The sequence below is a fragment of the Triticum aestivum genome, chromosome 1D (genome assembly GCF_018294505.1).
Source record: "Triticum aestivum cultivar Chinese Spring chromosome 1D, IWGSC CS RefSeq v2.1, whole genome shotgun sequence".
Taxonomy (NCBI): Eukaryota; Viridiplantae; Streptophyta; class Magnoliopsida; order Poales; family Poaceae; genus Triticum; species Triticum aestivum.
Window position 1 is genome coordinate 423,457,501 of NC_057796.1, and position 17,796 is coordinate 423,475,296.

The following is a 17,796-nucleotide window of genomic DNA, read 5'->3' on the forward strand; positions in this document are numbered from 1 at the left end:
AACAGAACGTGAGTTATGGCGAGTATTCCAGAGGTGAACCACCACCGCGCAGTCCATCTCCATGACGACATCTTTGAATCCTCTGATTCTCGCAAACCGGACGCCATCATGGAGTGCCAAGGCTTCGGCGATCATCGGGTCTGTGATTCCCTCAGGCCTCGTTTGGCACAAGAGGTTTGGAGGGGTTTTGAGTGGATTTTCCACGCGTGGCCCAGAACCCGCTGCAATCCTCTTCGGTCCATTTGGTACGCGAGGTTTCGCTGGCCCAATCCACCCGATCCCCCTTCCATTCGCCCTGATCCACGCGGGTCAGAAAGCCCGAGGAGACCCTCGCGGAATTGGAGCCTCGCCGAAGACCGCAACCTTCTTCTCGCGCCGCCGCCGGCCGCGGAGTCCTCCTCACGCCGCAGCCTGCAGACTCCTCGACGAGCCTCCGCCGGCAGCAGCCTCCTCGACGCGTCGTCGCTGCCGCCAGTACGTACCTCTGTGCTGCCCTCTCTCGTTCCCCTCTGGGTCGCCCCCTCACGCCTCGATCCACTCGTCTAGTCTAGGATCTCGGCCATGGAGTGCTCCTCGTCCATGGATGGATATGGTAAATGATGTTTTGCCCTAGATAATAATTGTGGTCCTGGAGCTTTAAATATATTGTATCTTGAATTCCTTTTTAACAAATAAAGTTTGATTGCCATAGTCTGCTCTGGATTGACTCATTTCAATGTTTGATGTGCACTACTTGTTGGCAAGAGCATATGATTCTATGTTTGTTCTGTGCATGGCTGCATCATCATACTAATCGGGAATCGATACGTTCTGCACTGCGATGTGCCTGCTATCTTAAAGAACCAATTGCTTTTTGCACTACTGGTTTGTTGGCTAATTGAAACCTGAGTATTATTTTAGGCTGTGTACAGTGTATACATGCTATTGCTGTGAATGATGAAGACACTGTTGCATCTGTGTATATTTGTATGTGGTAATTCGTTGAGCGAACTGGAGTACTAGAACATGGGTTGGCCAAGGTTTAGTCGAAAATAATCTGACTCCAAAGCTCCACCATCCTACAGCACACTTAAACTTCTATGTATGTCAGCATGGCCTTTTTTCAAAGATGATCCGAGTTTCAGATAATCTTGGACGATCGCTACATATTTAACAGGTAAAGAAACTATTGGTATGAAATTCGACAGACTTGTTATGAGTTCTGTAGTAGCAACCATGAACTCAGTTTTTTGGTGTTTATCAATTTTTTAAAATTGGAATTCTATAGCGAGCAAACTGATTGTGTGCGATGATAGATAGGTTAGGTAGTATGTGGACACGGAAGTGTCAAGACCTAGCCGACCTAGTCAAGACAGATTTTTACCTAGATCTTTGTTGTATGGATAATCAATCCGAATTGCACTGCATGTCTGTATTGTACAATGTTGTTTGTTACTTACCATTTCTGTTGGAGACTGAGGGGAAGCATACTCATGTATAATATTTTACATTATAGACAGATTACTGTATGATTTGTTTATATCACTGTCTGTAGGTGACATGGAGAGATTAATTGTCTGAACTATCGATTATGGATGATGGTTAGTGTGTAATCTCTGTTCACATGCAAAGAATATCTGAGCATTTTGTTTGGGAGAAAAAGTATTCTTTTATCTGTTCATTTTGTTTTTCTAGAGAAATATTCGTTGATTCGTAATCATAATTGCATTTTACATGTACACATTGGTTTTTTTTTAGAAAAGGAGGATGACCCCCGGCCTCTGCATCTGGGCGATGCATGCGGCCACTTTATTAATTATTCTCGCAAGACCTTACAAAGTCATACAACAGTAAGACTGAAGCCACCGTCTAAGCAACAACTATCGCTCCACCTATCCAATTGATGAAGGGGCGCTGATAGTCTGGGCCTAATACCAAACAGACATCACAGCCAAACCTAAACATCTAAGACCTGAGGTCCCAACCAGGACGCCTGCCTGGTATGGGGCACCTACCAGTCCGGCGCACTCCTCAACCAGGACGCCTGCCGGGTATGGGGCCGCCGCAGCCACCTGCCACGAGTCCATCTTCAGAGCTGTACTGTTGCATCTACCATGCCAGGTCTCTCCGCCATCGACGCCACCACGACGCTAGACAGCGTCGTCCTCCTGCGCGAGTCCATCCTCCCACATCGAACTCCGAATCTGCACTGCGCCACGCTGTCCAGATCTGTCGCCATCAATGTATGGATGAAGCACCGCTCCACCAAAGAAGCCATCCGCTGGTCCCGCGAAGCCGAGTGCACCTCCAAGAATGCCGCCCTCAAGGGGGTTACGACACATGATTGCCGCCGACATCCGATCAGCTGATCTAGGGTTTCCCCCGGAGGTATTGAGTGGAGTTGGGAGCTTCACCTCGATGATGCCTTCATGAAGGAAACGATGATAAGGGCATCGTCATCACCGGCTCCGGCCATCAACCGAAGATCAGGTTTTCACCCGGATCCGTCCCAAGAAATCCACCCAACAACCTGTGCACCGTCTCGACCAACCGCAGCAACAGTGCCACCGTGGGATCCCTGGCGCACCAGCCACTGCCTGAGTGTGCCACCACTGGAGCCTAGGAGGAGGGCTCCCACCCCGCCTCGCCAAGCCGCGAGAGCCGCCGATAAGGATCCCACGCGCTCGTCACCGTCTCTGATCCGAACCAATCCATAGCAGATCGCCGTCACAGATCCGCCTTGGACAGGGACTGCACCACGCCATGCCGCCGCGGGAAGCCGGAGCTTCACCGGCCGCCACCCTCCAGGGCCGCCGCCCCAGGATCCAGACAGAACTTTGCCGCTGCCACCAGCCAAGTTCCGCCGCCGCCGACCGGCCAAGCCGCCGGTCACTGCATGACCATGCGAGCACAGCCAGCCGGCCGACCAACTCCGACGAAGAAGAAGGCCACCGCCACCAAGCCTAGGGTCGGCGCCCCAGACATCCTCGTGTTGCAGATCAAGTCCAGGAGCAGTGCCCCGCCGACGGCGATTGAGATCGGTAGCACAACGAATTAGCCCGACATGAGTCAAGGCCAGATCCGCCGTTGCTGGTGCCGTCCTCCCCCGCCGCCCGCCGCACCACTTCCATGTCGCCGCCGATCTGCGCCACCGCCGCTGATCTGGCCGGAGAGGAGCGCCGCCTCCCAACCAGATCGAGATCCGAGGAGAAACCGCCGCCGCCGCCACGCCACAAGGGCTTTGCCCTGTGACGCCCCGGGTGACGGCGACAGAGGGGAGAGGAGGAGGGGCGAGGCTGTAGGAGGAGGGCGGGGGCTCCCCGGTGCGGGGCGGCGCCGCCGCACGGGGGAGGGACGGGAGGGAGGGCTTCTATCATGTACACATTGGTGTCTGTTCTTCTATTTTCGAATGTCACTCTTTTCTTAATTCATTTAGCTTGCTTGAATAGGAAAGACCAGCAGCCTCACAATCCTGTGAGATTTTCATTTTGTAACCTTAGAGGCTTTTGTACTTTGGCAGTTTCGCTCATCCATTCTTTCAGATATAGGTATAGGAAAGCTAGAATAATGCAAGCTGCAGAACCTGTATGTATATAATAGATCTTCCATCTCCTCTCCTCTCTTGGTCTAAATTAAAAGCTATTACTATAAAGAGAATTTGGTCCTCACCTTGGTTTTTTGTTAATCATTTACTCGATCCGTTTACACTTGGCAGTATCATATAATGCATTCGTCATATTTAAGCCTCTCCTATCTGCTGTGTTGCCATTGTGAGCAATTATTGGTTGTCAGTCTATGTACATGCATGGAAACATGTTTTTTCCGCCTATTTATCTGAAGTTTTTAGTAGCAATAATATTGCTTACATGTTCATTTATCTGAAGTTGTTAGTAATACAAACTGCTGGTAAGGAAAACTACTATTCAGCCAATGTTTATTTTTGATGTTTTACAATTGTAATATCTAATGTCACAGCAAGAAAACATTCTATTCTTTAGAGGAGGACGGAGAAGAAGCCGAAACTCAGGGAGTCGTATTGAAGCACTGGCCAGCAAGAGAAATTGATGACCCAAGTGAAACAACACCAGCAATAGCTTCGTATGCCAGTTAAACATACATATTACGATGAAGTAGATGAATGTTACATGGCACCTTGGTTGTCAATATTACTAGATTGTTGTGTCTTTTTTAACCCGACTGATTGCTATTTGAGGTTGTCACTTGTTCATTTGACCTGATGATGATCATCTCCGCAATATTTTGAGTAGTTTCTGCCAAATGCAGGGACTTGTGTATGAGATCTACAGTTTTGTAGCATGTTTTTCCTTCTATGAGCTGCTTAAAGATTGAATTTTTAAATGTACTGCCGCTATTTGCATCATCTCAGCTCCATATAGCAACCCCTGCCTACCAAACAACATTTTGTAGCAAGGGGATTTAGGGATGGGAGGGGATTGAGAATTAGTGGGGATTTGAGAGGATTGGGTGGAGGAAAGGGGTTCACCCAATCCCCTGAAATCTCCTACCCCCTTGGGGCTGGGAAACCCCTTCTGCCAAACAAGGCCTCATGGGGCTTGCACCAAGCTCCCAAAAAACCTGTAGCCGAACGAGCCACTCCCCCCGCCCCTCCTTTGCCCAAATCTGACCGAATTCCGGCGTCAGTATTAATCTGACGCCCATAGTGACCAGCACAGTTGCTTCTTCCTCCAGGACCAAGTAGTAACTGGCTCACCTGCTGTCAGCTGTTGCATCTCCCCAAGAGCACACATCTGTCAGCTATGGCAACGATCAGCGGCACCAACGTCGTCCTCGCCCAGACCGTCGCCGGCTGCTGGGCCTCAGCCAGGGAGTGGCCAGGGCTGAGAGGCTGACTGAGGTACAGGTGCAGCTGCTCCAAGGACGGCAATCATTGGCTGTCTCCGGCACTAGTTAAGGGCCGGCCGATGGTCGCTGCGGCAAGCGCCCCTGTGGCTTCAGCGCCGCCGGTGTTGGTGGTGGACGGGCAGATGCTGATGGTGTTGGAATTACTGAGCTGGGCCCATTTTTTATTTCAGATTTTCAATAATTCCTATGGGAAAATTCCAAAGGCCCATTATGACTCATTCATGCAAGATAAGGGAGTGTAAAATTTACTACACCACCCTAGTTGATGAGAGTATGTTGAACTAACATATAAGGTTGGTTGCCTCACACACTACTACGAGCTTGAGAAGAGGAGACTACAATTGCTAATTCTCACTTGCTCCGCAATAGGACCTAATCATTTTCTAGGATTTTCTTCCGCCATCGCTGCCAAATGTCTCTTGAATCTTGTCTAGTTCGAGCATGAAGCAGCCGCTTTTCGCACCGTCCGCGCATATCCCCTTGCCGATGTCCGCCATTTTACCCAATAGCATCGCATATCTCATCTTGTTTTCTGTTCTCTTCGAGCATCTCTCCTCGTACTCTTTCAGCCGCTCCTCTATGAATTTAGGAGCCCACCTGGGCAGCATGTACTGCGCTGGTATTTCTTTGACTCCGAGCTGCGTGAAAACTCTGAATATGTGGCAACAGAGAATCCCATCCCTAGTAAACTTTGCACATTGGCATTTAAATGCATGGATTCCAGGTTCAGCTAGCACTTCGAAAGAATTTCTACTGAACTCCGGGTTCTCATAGTTGAAGACCTTTTCGAGTCTGTATCCCCCTTGTATCTCATGCACGTTGAATGCTGTGGAATAGTATAGTTCATTCTGTGCTCTCAGAAATATTTGCCTTGTGTATATTCGTGCTGCATGCTTTTCTATTGGCTGCATGGAGAAGTACGCCGGTTCAGTTGCTGACTGCAATGCATCCTCTTCCTCTGTTTTTACTATATGCTCCTGCATCCTCTCATATTGCTCAATAAACTTCTCAATTCTGTCCTTTGGAAGCACGTTGTCTTTGAATAATAAGTTTGCCACCTCACAATGTCCAGCTGATTCGACGAATGGGCAGAAATCTGCTTGGAAATAAACAGGCACCCAGTTTTTCCTTGTCTCCCACATGAGTCGGAGGTACTCATTTTCACTTGCATCGTATCTCTCAGTGAGCACATCCCATCCTTCTTCAAATTCCTTTTCTGTCAGTGAGTTGTCTACCAAGCTGTGCAGCTCTGCATTTGTGTTGCCCCTTGCTGCCATGAAGGCTCCTAGAATTTCATGTGCTTTTCGCATCACACTGAACTTGCAAAATCTGTGCCTTACTTGTGGCATGACCTCAGAAATTGCTGTCGCCATACCTTCATCCTGGTCTGTTATGACTATTCTTGGCAGTTTCCCTCCCATCACATGCAAGAAAGTTTGGAACATCCACTTGAAGGTTTCAGCTTTCTGATCTTGTAGCAAGGCGCATCCAAACACAAGGATTCTCCCATGACTATTCATTCCAATAATAGGGGTGAAAGGCATGTTATGCTTATTAGTGCTGTATGTGGTATTAAACGATATGAAATCTCCAAAAATCTCATAATCTACTTTCGACCTCGCATCAGTCCAGAAAAGACTCCTAACTATGTTATCTTCATCTTTTTGCATGGTATAGGAAAATCCAAGGTTCCGCAGCTCGAGTTCTTTGAAGCGCTTCAGTGCGGTTTCAACATCTGAGTTTTCTTTTCTCCACTGGTTTACACACTGTGAATTGCTCGTATCTTTCTCTTTTATTGATGATACCTTTCCGAAGTTGCTTCTCATTCTCCTGAAAATATTCATAGCTTTCCTTGGATTTACCCTACTTTGTTGCAGAACTCTTAGAAATAACTTTTCTTCACTTGACAAGTATTTGTGGTTCAAAAAGAAACTTGCGAGAGATGGGGATGGACATAATGGATGGTTGTGCTCATGCTTAACTCCTATGAACTCCCATTGCTCATTATGGAGCTTCACTATCACCTTTGCTTGGCACCGTGAGCCCAAAGCATTAGACCTCCTCTTCCTCTTCAAGTCCTCAGTTGGCTTTAGTTTACCACTTCTGTTGCATTCCAGGTCAAACTTCACTCTCCTGTAATTCGACCCCCTCCTAACTGCAAAACCAGTTAGCATAGCATGTGTGCTGTAGAAACGTTCTGCATCTTCCAGGGTTGGAAATCTCATTCCAATTTCCGGTGGTCTTGAATTCTCCAATTCCTCGAAACTAGGGTAAAAGCATTTTCCTAGTTCAGTGTCTAGCTCACTCCCTGAACTGCTACCTGAATCGCTTCCACTGCTTGTATCATTGCTAGACATTTCATGCCCTTGTGTAACACCATGTAATTGGTCTTGTTCTTCAGCGTGCTTCTGCATTCTAGTGTCCATCGAGTTGGATTGTTTATCCGATATATCTGCCAGAAGTCCTTGTACAGCTGTGCCAATGCCATTCGACGCGTGTTCCTGCATGCGAGTAAATGATATCTGTTAAGCTATCATGTAAGGATTGAATTCCACTTGTATTACAGAGCAGTATTCCGTATGTTTTGTTTGGTTTCCATACCTGGCCGTTTCCACCAGTCAGCTGTAGACCTCCTCCTGGTGTCGCTTGTTCGCCGACGTTGTCCTGTGCAATTTATTACTTTATTTCCCAGTAAAAGTAGGCATGAGGACATTCTAAAAAGATATAGTGGTAGTGATGTTTATTAAGAGAAAGGGGGGCCAAAGCCAAGGTCCTTCCCGATTTCTACTACTACCAGAAACCCATAATGTTACCAACTACAAACAGGTCAACCACAAAAGGAAAACACAGCGATGGCACTGAATAACCATAATCAGTTAGTTGCAAATGCCATTGTTTTCCCATCGATCTTACTGCCATGTGATACGCTGCGAGAGCAATTCACCATTTGTTTCTGGCGACTGCGTATTTCTCTTGCAGTACATCGTCAACAGACGAATGCACATTGTAAGCAGACGCGTTCAAGCGATGATATACCTTTTCCAAGCGCAGCTCTGCACCGGGGTGGTTCGGTTCTACGGCCTGGTCCAGATAGGGCATCGCAACCTGTGCCAATTTCACAAAGTCCATTTCACATCTGTGGTTAGATACACGCACATACAGTCAAGAAAATTCCGCGAGGTAATAAAAAATCCGCAGACAAATTTACTGGTAACCATGCGTACTTGTTCGGAGTTGGCTGCAGGGGCAGGCCCCGGCGCTTGTTCCCCGAGATTATCTGCCGCTGCCTGCATCTGTGCATCGGCGGCGGCTCGCTGTTCCTGATTTGGGGGATTTGGCACCTGAAAAAAAAACTAGTACTCCGGTAAGTGTCAGCAATAGCCCATCAAATATCCGCCGCCGCGCCGGCACCGGCACCACGCTGGCTGTGCGGAGAAGGGGGGAGAGGAGGGGGGCTGGATCCGGGTTCGAGGGCAGGCGAGAAGAGAGGGATTGGACCTGTGCGTGCTGAGCGGCTGCGGCCTGCGAGGGGACGAGCGGAGAGGCAGACGGCGGCGGACGGGGAGGGAGGAGGCGGCGCGGTGCGACGGCCGCCTGCTGGATAGAGAGGGGGGAGTCGGATGGGAAGGAGTGGGGGGAACAGCTCCAGGAGGGAAGGGCGGGCCCCTGTAGCTCTGTCTATGCGGTGAACGTCCGCCCATTAAGGGCGTGTTTGGTTGCCGTGTGCAACAGTGCCTGCATCGCATACACTTCTCTACTCAGCCTGGTTATGCAAATGCAGCCTCAAATGCATCATATGTATGTTGTTTGGTTGCCTGCATGCCCTCTTACCTGCATGGGCTGAACCACACTGCCTGGTGTTTGGTTGCATGCATGTTGGTCCACAAATCCAAGGCATGGTGTTTGGTTGTATGCAAGGCCTGATGTGTGGTAATCTCTTTGGCTAGTTGGTGAGGTTACCACCACACTTCGGCGGCACACATCATAAGCACAACAGACTATAAACAGAGCATCAACTAGCATAATTCAGATATAAGCAGTACCACAGATATAACAGTTCAACGCATAAACCATCAACTAGCATAATTCGATAGTACGCTCGAAAGAGGTGGCCCGGCCCTACTCCTTGGCAGCAAAGGCGTCGTCGTGCTTCCCGCACTTGTTGACGACCTCAATGCCATCGTCGTCGAAAATGATGACCTTGAGGGTGTCGGGAGTGAGGAGCTTGAACGTCACCATGTAGCCGATCTTGATCTGATGAACGGCTACGTAGGTGGCCCAACCCTGATCCAGGGTCACCCTGCCGTTCATCAGCTTGACCGTCACCTTCCAGGAGCAGCCGGTGTTGTTCCTGAGCTTGAACTCCGTCGGCACCGCGACGAAGTGCTTGGTGAAGTCCAGGCGCATGGGGATGCACTCAAGCTTCGGTGCAAGGATGACCTTGCAGAAGTGAGTTGGGCCATCTTCCTGATGGTAGTGGCCGTAGTTGCGGTGCTTGTTGCTGGGGGGCTCCTCCATGCCCTCGTCGTCGCCACCCTTAGGCGTCTCCGGGTCTTCCTCGGCGGTGGGCGGCAGCTCAACCTCGTCGGGCATTGGGTGAAGGGGCTGCTTGCCCTTGCTGTCAACGGCCGGGAGCACCTCCGTGTCCTCGATCTGCACACAAGTCATGGAGTCAGGCATTGCACAGAGTTCATGGCTAATTCAAGAGCTTGTAGTTAAAACGGCATGACTGTCACTCTTCTCCTCCTCTCCATCCCCCTATATTTACTCACCCTGCCCACCACTATTTACCCACCCCCTCTCTTCTCTCATTGTCAACCTTCCTCCTCCCCATCGCCATGAGCTCTAGCTCCAGCTCCAATGCCAACCCCTTCCCTTGGGGTATTGGCTGGAGGGCCTTCTTCCTCGGGTGGACGGCTGGTGACCGGACCAAGTTTGAGAACACCATGGAGGCGTGCTCGAACTTCGGCTCCATGGCTGACATGCAGAACGAATTGAATGCCGGTCATGAAGGCCACTAAAGAAGAGCTGAAGACGCTGATTCCTGACCCAGCGAAGGGCGCGATGGCAGTTGACATCATTCGCTGGGCCATGAATCAGGCCGTCTCCGACGACCCTAAACAGAGGAAGAAGTGGTGCAAGTATAAGACCTACTGGGCTCCTAATGACCGTCGTGCCGTAGTGTACTGGGAGACGGCTATCGCGCCGCCGGCGGTCATCAGCGGGGAGCCTAAGGAGGAGGAAGAAGAGGCAGTGCACATGCCAGCTAGGGCGCCGAAGGCAGTCCGTCCTACCTGGCAGATCGACCTCGACTCCGCCGAGGACGAACCGCCGGCCCGCACGGCGATGAAGAAGAAGATGAAGGCCAGCGGCTCGACCAGCTGCTCCGCACGCCGGTGACGGCCGCCGCGGTCAGCCGGTGTCCGTTGTGTACCCCCTTTCCCCCTATTCCCCTATCCCCCAATTCCGAAATCTACCTTATGCATTCCGATCTTGCATGTATGAACTCGTATGAATTGCTAAGAACTAGTATGAACTACCCCTATGCTTATCTACCTCTATTCCCCATTCCCCTCCGCCGTGGATCGAATCTAGCGTGCATGTCGAAGAGAGAGAAGTGCTTACCGCCATTGATGGAGTTCGGTCTTCTTCCTCTGCTCCGATCCGCCGCCGCCGGTGATGGAGTCCGGTGGTCTTCTTCCTTTGCTCCGATCCGCCGCCGCCGCCGGTGAGAGTTGGGAGAGTGAGGAAGAGTGGGGAGAGGGAACGGTGAGGGGCGGTAAGGCTAATAACTGTCGGTGCTTCGGGAAGCAACGCGGCTTCTCGAGGGTGGCCGCGCGCGTGCAGCCGCGCCCGCCCACGTGCACCGCTCGGGCCTGGCCCTGGAGAAACTGCCGATTCGTGCGTTTCCAGCGAGGCAGGCCCAAAGCTGCTTTAAACATCGTGCTATGCAGGCCCAATAGTAAAACTAGGCAACCAAACAGCCCACACTCATCCCGCGCGGGCCTGGTTGGGCTCGATGCGGGCAACCAAACACGCCCTAAGGCCTTTGTGCAATATAGGTTTGAGTGCTTTAAAAGAAAAACAATATAGGTTCCTATAGAAGTAGAAACAAATCCTTGAACTGTGAATTATACACGAATAGATCTAAATCTAAAGCTACAAGTATTTTTTTTAATGTAGAAATGTTTCGTACTTGCCCTGTGTGTGAACAAAGAGTATGCGTGTGTTTTTGCATGAGGCTGGAAAATAATGTTAGTGGATGTTGATATGACACGCTTGATAAGGTGGAAGCCCACATGTTAAGAAAATTAAAGTTAGTGGGGATTAACTATTTAGAAATAGTAGATTCCTACGAAAATTCTTTAAATCGGACAAAGCAATGTGATTTATGCTCCTTTACTAAAAATCAATATGATTTTTTAGAATGAAGGTGATTGCCCGACCTTAAGAATGAGGCCTTTATGATTTACAAGAGTTCTAAACTATGAAAAAAGAAAGATGTGAACTTATAGCAAAGTTTCGATGGGCAAGCAAAAAGGTCTACATAGCAACGCAACGCATGTCAAACAAACGGGAAACAAAAGGACCGCCCTGGGCCACCGTCACCAACACCCCCAACGACGCAAAAGGCATACACCCTAACGCCAGTGGCGTATCTAGGATTTAAAAATATGGGGGCAACAACGAACAAGATTAAAATGGATAGGAGAAAATCCCTACAAACTCTAAGCTCCCTTGAAAGGAAGCTCCCTGGTCAGTCATGGGCTTTGGAAGACGTGGGCCCACGTTGTTATCCTTCCTTCCCAACACGTATGACCCATTCCCAGTGACGTGTGGGTCTAGAGTATGTTACCCTTTAAACAACCTGGCTTAGAGTATTCTGTACTCGTGGGAAACACAGGCGAGACAGCCGAAGGCAAAGAAGTTGAGGGGATGCAGCGACAGGGGCAAGCTTGACCGCCGTAGGATGGCGCGGTGATGTGTGGTGAGCCGCGGCGGGGCGACCGACGGGAGCGCAGTGAGAGGTGGGTCGGTGGTGTGAAGAATGGCGCAATGGACCAGTGGTTGTGCGGGAGCTACAGTGGCGCATGCCCATGCTGGGTCTGCGCAGGTGCGTGCCTAATGCTTGCCTTGGTGCTGAGAGATTGAAAGAGATAGGAGAGATTGAAAGGGATATGATAGAGAGATTGAGAGCCAGATGCTGGGAGTTTAGGCTTTGTTTGGTGCCACGGATCGTTTTCTTTTTGTATGGTGTGGCAGCCTAATTAGCTTGATTTGTTCTGTTTTGGTTGCTTGAGCGCTCATGGGTCTGTCCAAGCAGTGAATAGAGTTCTGATTAGTTATTTTTTAGTATGTCTGATTAGGTGCAGGTTAGACGGCTTGTCATTCATGTTCAGTGCAGCTTGATAAGATCACCCTTGACAGATTATGTACTTCATTCATATCCACATTTTCTTTTACAGGTGTGACTACTTCTCTCTAATATCTACGATGGCTTACCAAGACAATGAATTATTTTGCTTTTATAGCAACTTATTGCAGAATAAAATGAGCAGAGCAGACAGATTACATGCAAGTATTGTGATTAATATGCAATATTTGTAGATATTTTTTCGGCAATGCATGAAAAAAAATCCCAATATTGTACTGTTGCAAGAAACATTAAAATAGCTGATACTAAAATTGCACTTTTATGTCATCAGACACCACCAAGTATTCTGCTAGAGCCAAGTGGAATCAAAGATGAAGTCATACCTTATTCACCTATTTTCTCTGATCATATGTGGTAGTTTGGATTCATTGGTTGTTACTAGAAATGATGTGCTATTGCTTGGATGAAGAAATATGATGCTGGAGAGGTACTTAGTGGAATGACCAAGTGACGTGCATGTTATTTCCGGTTTGTGGGCAGGATAATTATATATTCCTTGCATTATGATTCTGAAACTTCTATAAACAAAACAAGCATCTTATAGCCATAAAAAAGGCCGAGTCATCGATTCCTCAAATTACTTTCCTTATCAAGTTGCTGATGTTTATCTTCTTCCTTGTTTGGTAGTATCGATAGTACCTATCACAGGTTCAGTTCTCTTACTATAGTAAATCCGACAATATTTGTTGTGCATTCTTCTGGCGAGACAGTTGAATTTCAACAAAACAAACATGTGTATCACCTAATTAGAATGCAAGTTAAGCCTTCTCTTGTGATGTCCATCTCGGTCTCCATCCATTTCCAGTCTTTTGTATTTGGAGTATAATTATACATCATGTTTATGTTGGGGAATGTAGTAATTTTAAAAAAAATTCCTACGCACACGCAAGATCATGTTGATGCATAGCAACGAGGGGGAGAGTGTTGTCCACGTACCCTCGTAGACCGTAAGCAGAAGCGTTATGACAAAGCGGTTGATGTAGTCGTACGTCTTCATGATCGACCGATCCTAGCACCGAAGGTACGGCACCTCCGCGATCTGCACACGTTTGGCTCGGTGACGTCCCACGAACTCACGATCCTGTGGAGTGTCGGCGAAGAGCTTCGTCAGCACGACGGCGTGATGACAGTGATGATGAAGCTCCCGGCGCAGGGCTTCGCCTAAGCACTACAACGATATGACCGAGGTGGATTATGGTGGAGGGGGGCACCGCACACGGCTAAGAGATCAAGGATCAACTTGTGTGTCTATGGGGTGCCCCCTCCCCCGTATATAAAGGAGTGGAGGAGGGGAGAACCGGCCCTCCTGTGGCGCGCCCCATGGGGAGTCCTACTCCCACCGGGAGTAGGATTCCCCCCCCTTCCCTAGTTGGACTAGGAGTGGAAGGAAGGGGGAGGAAGGTGGAAGGAAAGGGGGGCCCGACCCCCCTCCCAATTCGTATTGGGCTTGGGGGCGCGTCCCCTCCTTTGCTCCCTTCTCCTCTCTCCCACTATGGCCCAATAAGGCCCATATACCACCCGGGCAGTTTCGGTAACCTCCCGGTACTCCGATATATGCCCGATCTCACCCGGAACCATTCCGATGTCCAAATATAGTCGTCCAATATACCGATCTTCATGTCTTGACCATTTCGAGACTCCTCGTCATGTCCGTGATCATATCCGGGACTACCTTCGGTAAACTCATAATACCGATCGTCACCTAACGTTAAGCGTGCGGACCCTACGGGTTCGAGAACTATGTAGACATGACCGAGACTCATCTCCGGTCAATAACCAATAGCGGAACCTGGATGCTCATATTGGTTCATACATATTCTACGAAGATCTTTATCGGTCAAACCGCATAACAACATACGTTGTTCCCTTTGTCATCGGTATGTTACTTGCCCGAGATTCGATCGTCGGTATCTCAATACCTAGTTCAATCTCGTTACCGGCAAGTCTCTTTACTCGTTCCGTAATGCATCATCTCGCAACTAACTCATTAGTCACATTGCTTGCAAGGCTTATAGTGATGTGCATTACCGAGAGGGCCCAGAGATACCTCTTCGACAATCGGAGTGACAAATCCTAATCTCAATCTATGCCAACTCAACAAGTACCATCGGAGACACCTGTAGAGCACCTTTATGATCACCCAGTTACGTTGTGACATTTGGTAGCACACAAAGTGTTCCTCCGGTATTCGGGAGTTGCATAATCTCATAGTCATAGGAACATGTATAAGTCATGAAGAAAGCAATAGCAATATACTAAACGATCAAGTGCTAAGCTAATGGAATGGGCCAAGTCAATCACATCATTCTCTAATGATGTGATCCTGTTAATCAAATGAAAACTCATGTTTATGGTTAGGAAACATAACCATCTTTGATTCAACGAGCTAGTCAAGTAGAGGCATACTAGTGACACTCTGTTTGTCTATGTATTCACACATGTACTAAGTTTCCGGTTAATACAATTCTAGCATGAATAATAAACATTTATCATGATATAAGGAAATATAAATAACAACTTTATTATTGCCTCTAGGGCATATTTCCTCCAGTCTCCCACTTGCACTAGAGTCAATAATCTAGATTACACAGTAATGATTCTAACACCCATGGAGTCTTGGTGCTGATCATGTTTTGCTCGTGAGAGAGGCTTAGTCAACGGGTCTGCAACATTCAGATCCGTATGTATCTTGCAAATCTCTATGTCTCCCTCCTTGACTTGATCGGGGATGGAATTGAAGCGTCTCTTGATGTGCTTGGTTCTCTTGTGAAATCTGGATTCCTTTGCCAAGGCAATTGCACCAGTATTGTCACAAAAGATTCTCATTGGACCTAATGCACTAGGTATGACACCTAGATCGGATATGAACTCCTTCATCCAGACTCCTTCATTTGCTGCTTCCGAAGCAGCTATGTACTCCACTTCACACGTAGATCCCGCCATGACGCTTTGCTTAGAACTGCACCAACTGACAGCTCCACCGTTCAATATAAACACGTATCCGGTTTGTGACTTAGAGTCATCTGGATCAGTGTCAAAGCTTGCATCGACGTAACCATTTACGACGAGCTCTTTGTCACCTCCATAAACGAGAAACATATCCTTAGTCCTTTTCAGGTATTTCAGGATGTTCTTGACAGCTGTCCAGTGATCCACTCCTGGATTACTTTGGTACCTCCCTGCTAAACTAATAGCAAGGCACACATCAGGTCTGGTACACAGCATTGCATACATGATAGAGCCTATGGCTGAAGCATAGGGAACACCTTTCATTTTCTCTCTATCTTCTGCAGTGGTCGAGCATTGAGTCTGACTCAACTTCACACCTTGTAACACAGGCAAGAACCCTTTCTTTGCTTGATCCATTTTGAGCTTCTTCAAAACTTTATCAAGGTATGTGCTTTGTGAAAGTCCAATTAAGCGTCTCGATCTATCTCTATAGATCTTGATGCCCGATATATAAGCAGCTCCACTGAGGTCTTTCATTGAAAATCTCTTGTTCAAGTATCCTTTTGTGCTATCCAGAAATTCTATATCATTTCCAATCAACAATATGTCATCCACATATAATATTAGAAATGCTACAGAGCTCCTACTCACTTTCTTGTAAATATAGGCTTCTCCAAAAGTCTGTATAAAACCATATGCTTTGATCACACTATCAAAACGTTAATTCCAACTCTGAGATGCTTGCACCAGTCCATAAATGGATCGCTGGAGCTTGCACACTTTGTTAGCATCTTTTGGATCGATAAAACCATCAGGTTGCATCATATACAACTCTTCTTCCAGAAATCCATTCAGGAATCCAGTCTTTACATCCATTTGCCAAATTTCATAATCATAAAATTCAGCAATTGCTAACATGATTCGGGCGGACTTAAGCATCGCTAAAGGTGAGAAGGTCTCATCGTAGTCAACTCCTTGAACTTGTCGAAAACCTTTCGCAACAAGTCGAGCTTTGTAGACAGTAACATTACCGTCAGCGTCTGTCTTCTTCTTGAAGATCCATTTATTCTCGATGGCTTGCCGATGATTGGGCAAGTCAACCAAAGTCCACACTTTGTTCTCATACATGGATCCCATCTCAGATTTCATGGCCTCAAGCCATTTTGCGGAATCTGGGCTCATTATCGCTTCCTCATAGTTTGTAGGTTCGTCATGGTCAAGTAACATGACCTCCAGAACAGGATTACCGTACCACTCTGGTGCGGATCTTACTCTGGTTGACCTACGAGGTTCGGTAGTGACTTGATCTGAAGTTACATGATCATCATCATTAGCTTCCTCACTAATTGGTGTAGGAGTCACATGAACAGATTTCTATGATGAACTACTTTCCAATAAGGGAGCAGGTACAGTTACCTCATCAAGTTCTACTTTCCTCCCACTCACTTCTTTCGAGAGAACTCCTTCTCTAGAAAGGATCCATTCTTAGCAACGAATGCCTTGCCTTCGGATCTGTGATAGAAGGTGTACCCAACAGTCTCCTTTGGTTATCCTATGAAGACACATTTCTCTGATTTGGGTTCGAGCTTATCAGGTTGAAGCTTTTTCACATAAGCATCGCAGCCCCAAACTTTAAGAAACGACAACTTTGGTTTCTTGCCAAACCACAGTTTATAAGGTGTCGTCTCAACGGATTTAGATGGTGCCCTATTTAACGTGAATGCAGCCGTCTCTAAAGCATAACCCCAAAACGATAGCGGTAAATCAGTAAGAGGCATCATAGATTGCACCATATCAAGTAAAGTACGATTACGACGTTTGGACACACCATTACGCTGTGGTGTTCCGGGTGGCGTGAGTTGCGAAACTATTCCGCATTGTTTCAAATGAAGACCAAACTCGTAACTCAAATATTCTCCTCCACGATCAGATCATAGAAACTTATTTTCTTGTTATGATGATTTTCCACTTCACTCTGAAATTCTTTGAACTTTTCAAATGTTTCAGACTTATGCTTCATCAAGTAGATATACCCATATCTGCTCAAATCATCTGTGAAGGTGAGAAAATAACGATACCCGCCGCGAGCCTCAACATTCATTGGACCACATACGTCAGTATGTATGATTTCCAACAAATCTGCTGCTCGCTCCATTGTTCCGGAGAATGACGTTTTAGTCATCTTGCCCATGAGGCATGGTTCGCAAGTACCAAGTGATTCATAATCAAGTGATTCCAAAAGTCCATCAGAATGGAGTTTCTTCACGCGCTTTACACCAATATGACCTAAACGGCAGTGCCACAAATAAGTTGCACTATCATTATCAAGTCTGCATCTTTTGGCTTCAATATTATGAATATGTGTATCACTACTATCGAGATTCAATATAAATAGACCACTCTTCAAGGGTGCATGACCATAAAGATATTACTCATATAAATAGAACAACCATTATTCTCTAATTTAAATGAATAACCGTCTCGCATCAAACAAGATCCAGATATAATGTTCATGCTCAACGCTGGCACCAAATAACAAATATTCAGGT

General features: G+C 47.5%; 1 protein-coding gene and 1 long non-coding RNA gene across 2 annotated transcripts; one reads left to right on the forward strand and one right to left on the reverse strand.

Moving 5' to 3' along the window:
• Nucleotides 1-287: 287 nt before the first annotated feature.
• LOC123182580 (uncharacterized) lies at nt 288-4,277 on the forward strand. Its single transcript, XR_006492249.1, has 3 exons — nt 288-474; nt 1,535-1,580; nt 3,955-4,277. It is a non-coding gene; the product is annotated as an uncharacterized lncRNA (long non-coding RNA).
• Nucleotides 4,278-4,995: 718 nt separating this feature from the next.
• Nucleotides 4,996-8,520, reverse strand: LOC123182579 (protein FAR1-RELATED SEQUENCE 5). The gene is made up of 5 exons (XM_044595210.1): nt 8,362-8,520; nt 8,088-8,204; nt 7,900-7,968; nt 7,465-7,527; nt 4,996-7,364 (listed from the first exon to the last, which is right to left on the reverse strand). The coding sequence occupies exons 2-5, from the start codon at nt 8,154-8,156 to the stop codon at nt 5,247-5,249; spliced, it is 2,319 nt and encodes a 772-aa protein (XP_044451145.1). The 5' UTR covers nt 8,157-8,204; nt 8,362-8,520; the 3' UTR covers nt 4,996-5,246.
• Between the last annotated feature and the right edge of the window lie 9,276 nt (nt 8,521-17,796).

Excerpts from the sequence above, each read along its gene's own strand:
- LOC123182579 (XM_044595210.1), bottom strand. The coding sequence starts at position 8,156 with ATGCAGGCAGCGGCAGATAATCTCGGGGAACAAGCGCCGGGGCCTGCC. Across the intron at positions 7,528-7,899 it reads CAGAGCTGCGCTTGGAAAAG|GACAACGTCGGCGAACAAGC; the intron begins GTATATCATCGC and ends TAAATTGCACAG. Across the intron at positions 7,365-7,464 it reads TGACTGGTGGAAACGGCCAG|GAACACGCGTCGAATGGCAT; the intron begins GTATGGAAACCA and ends ACTCGCATGCAG.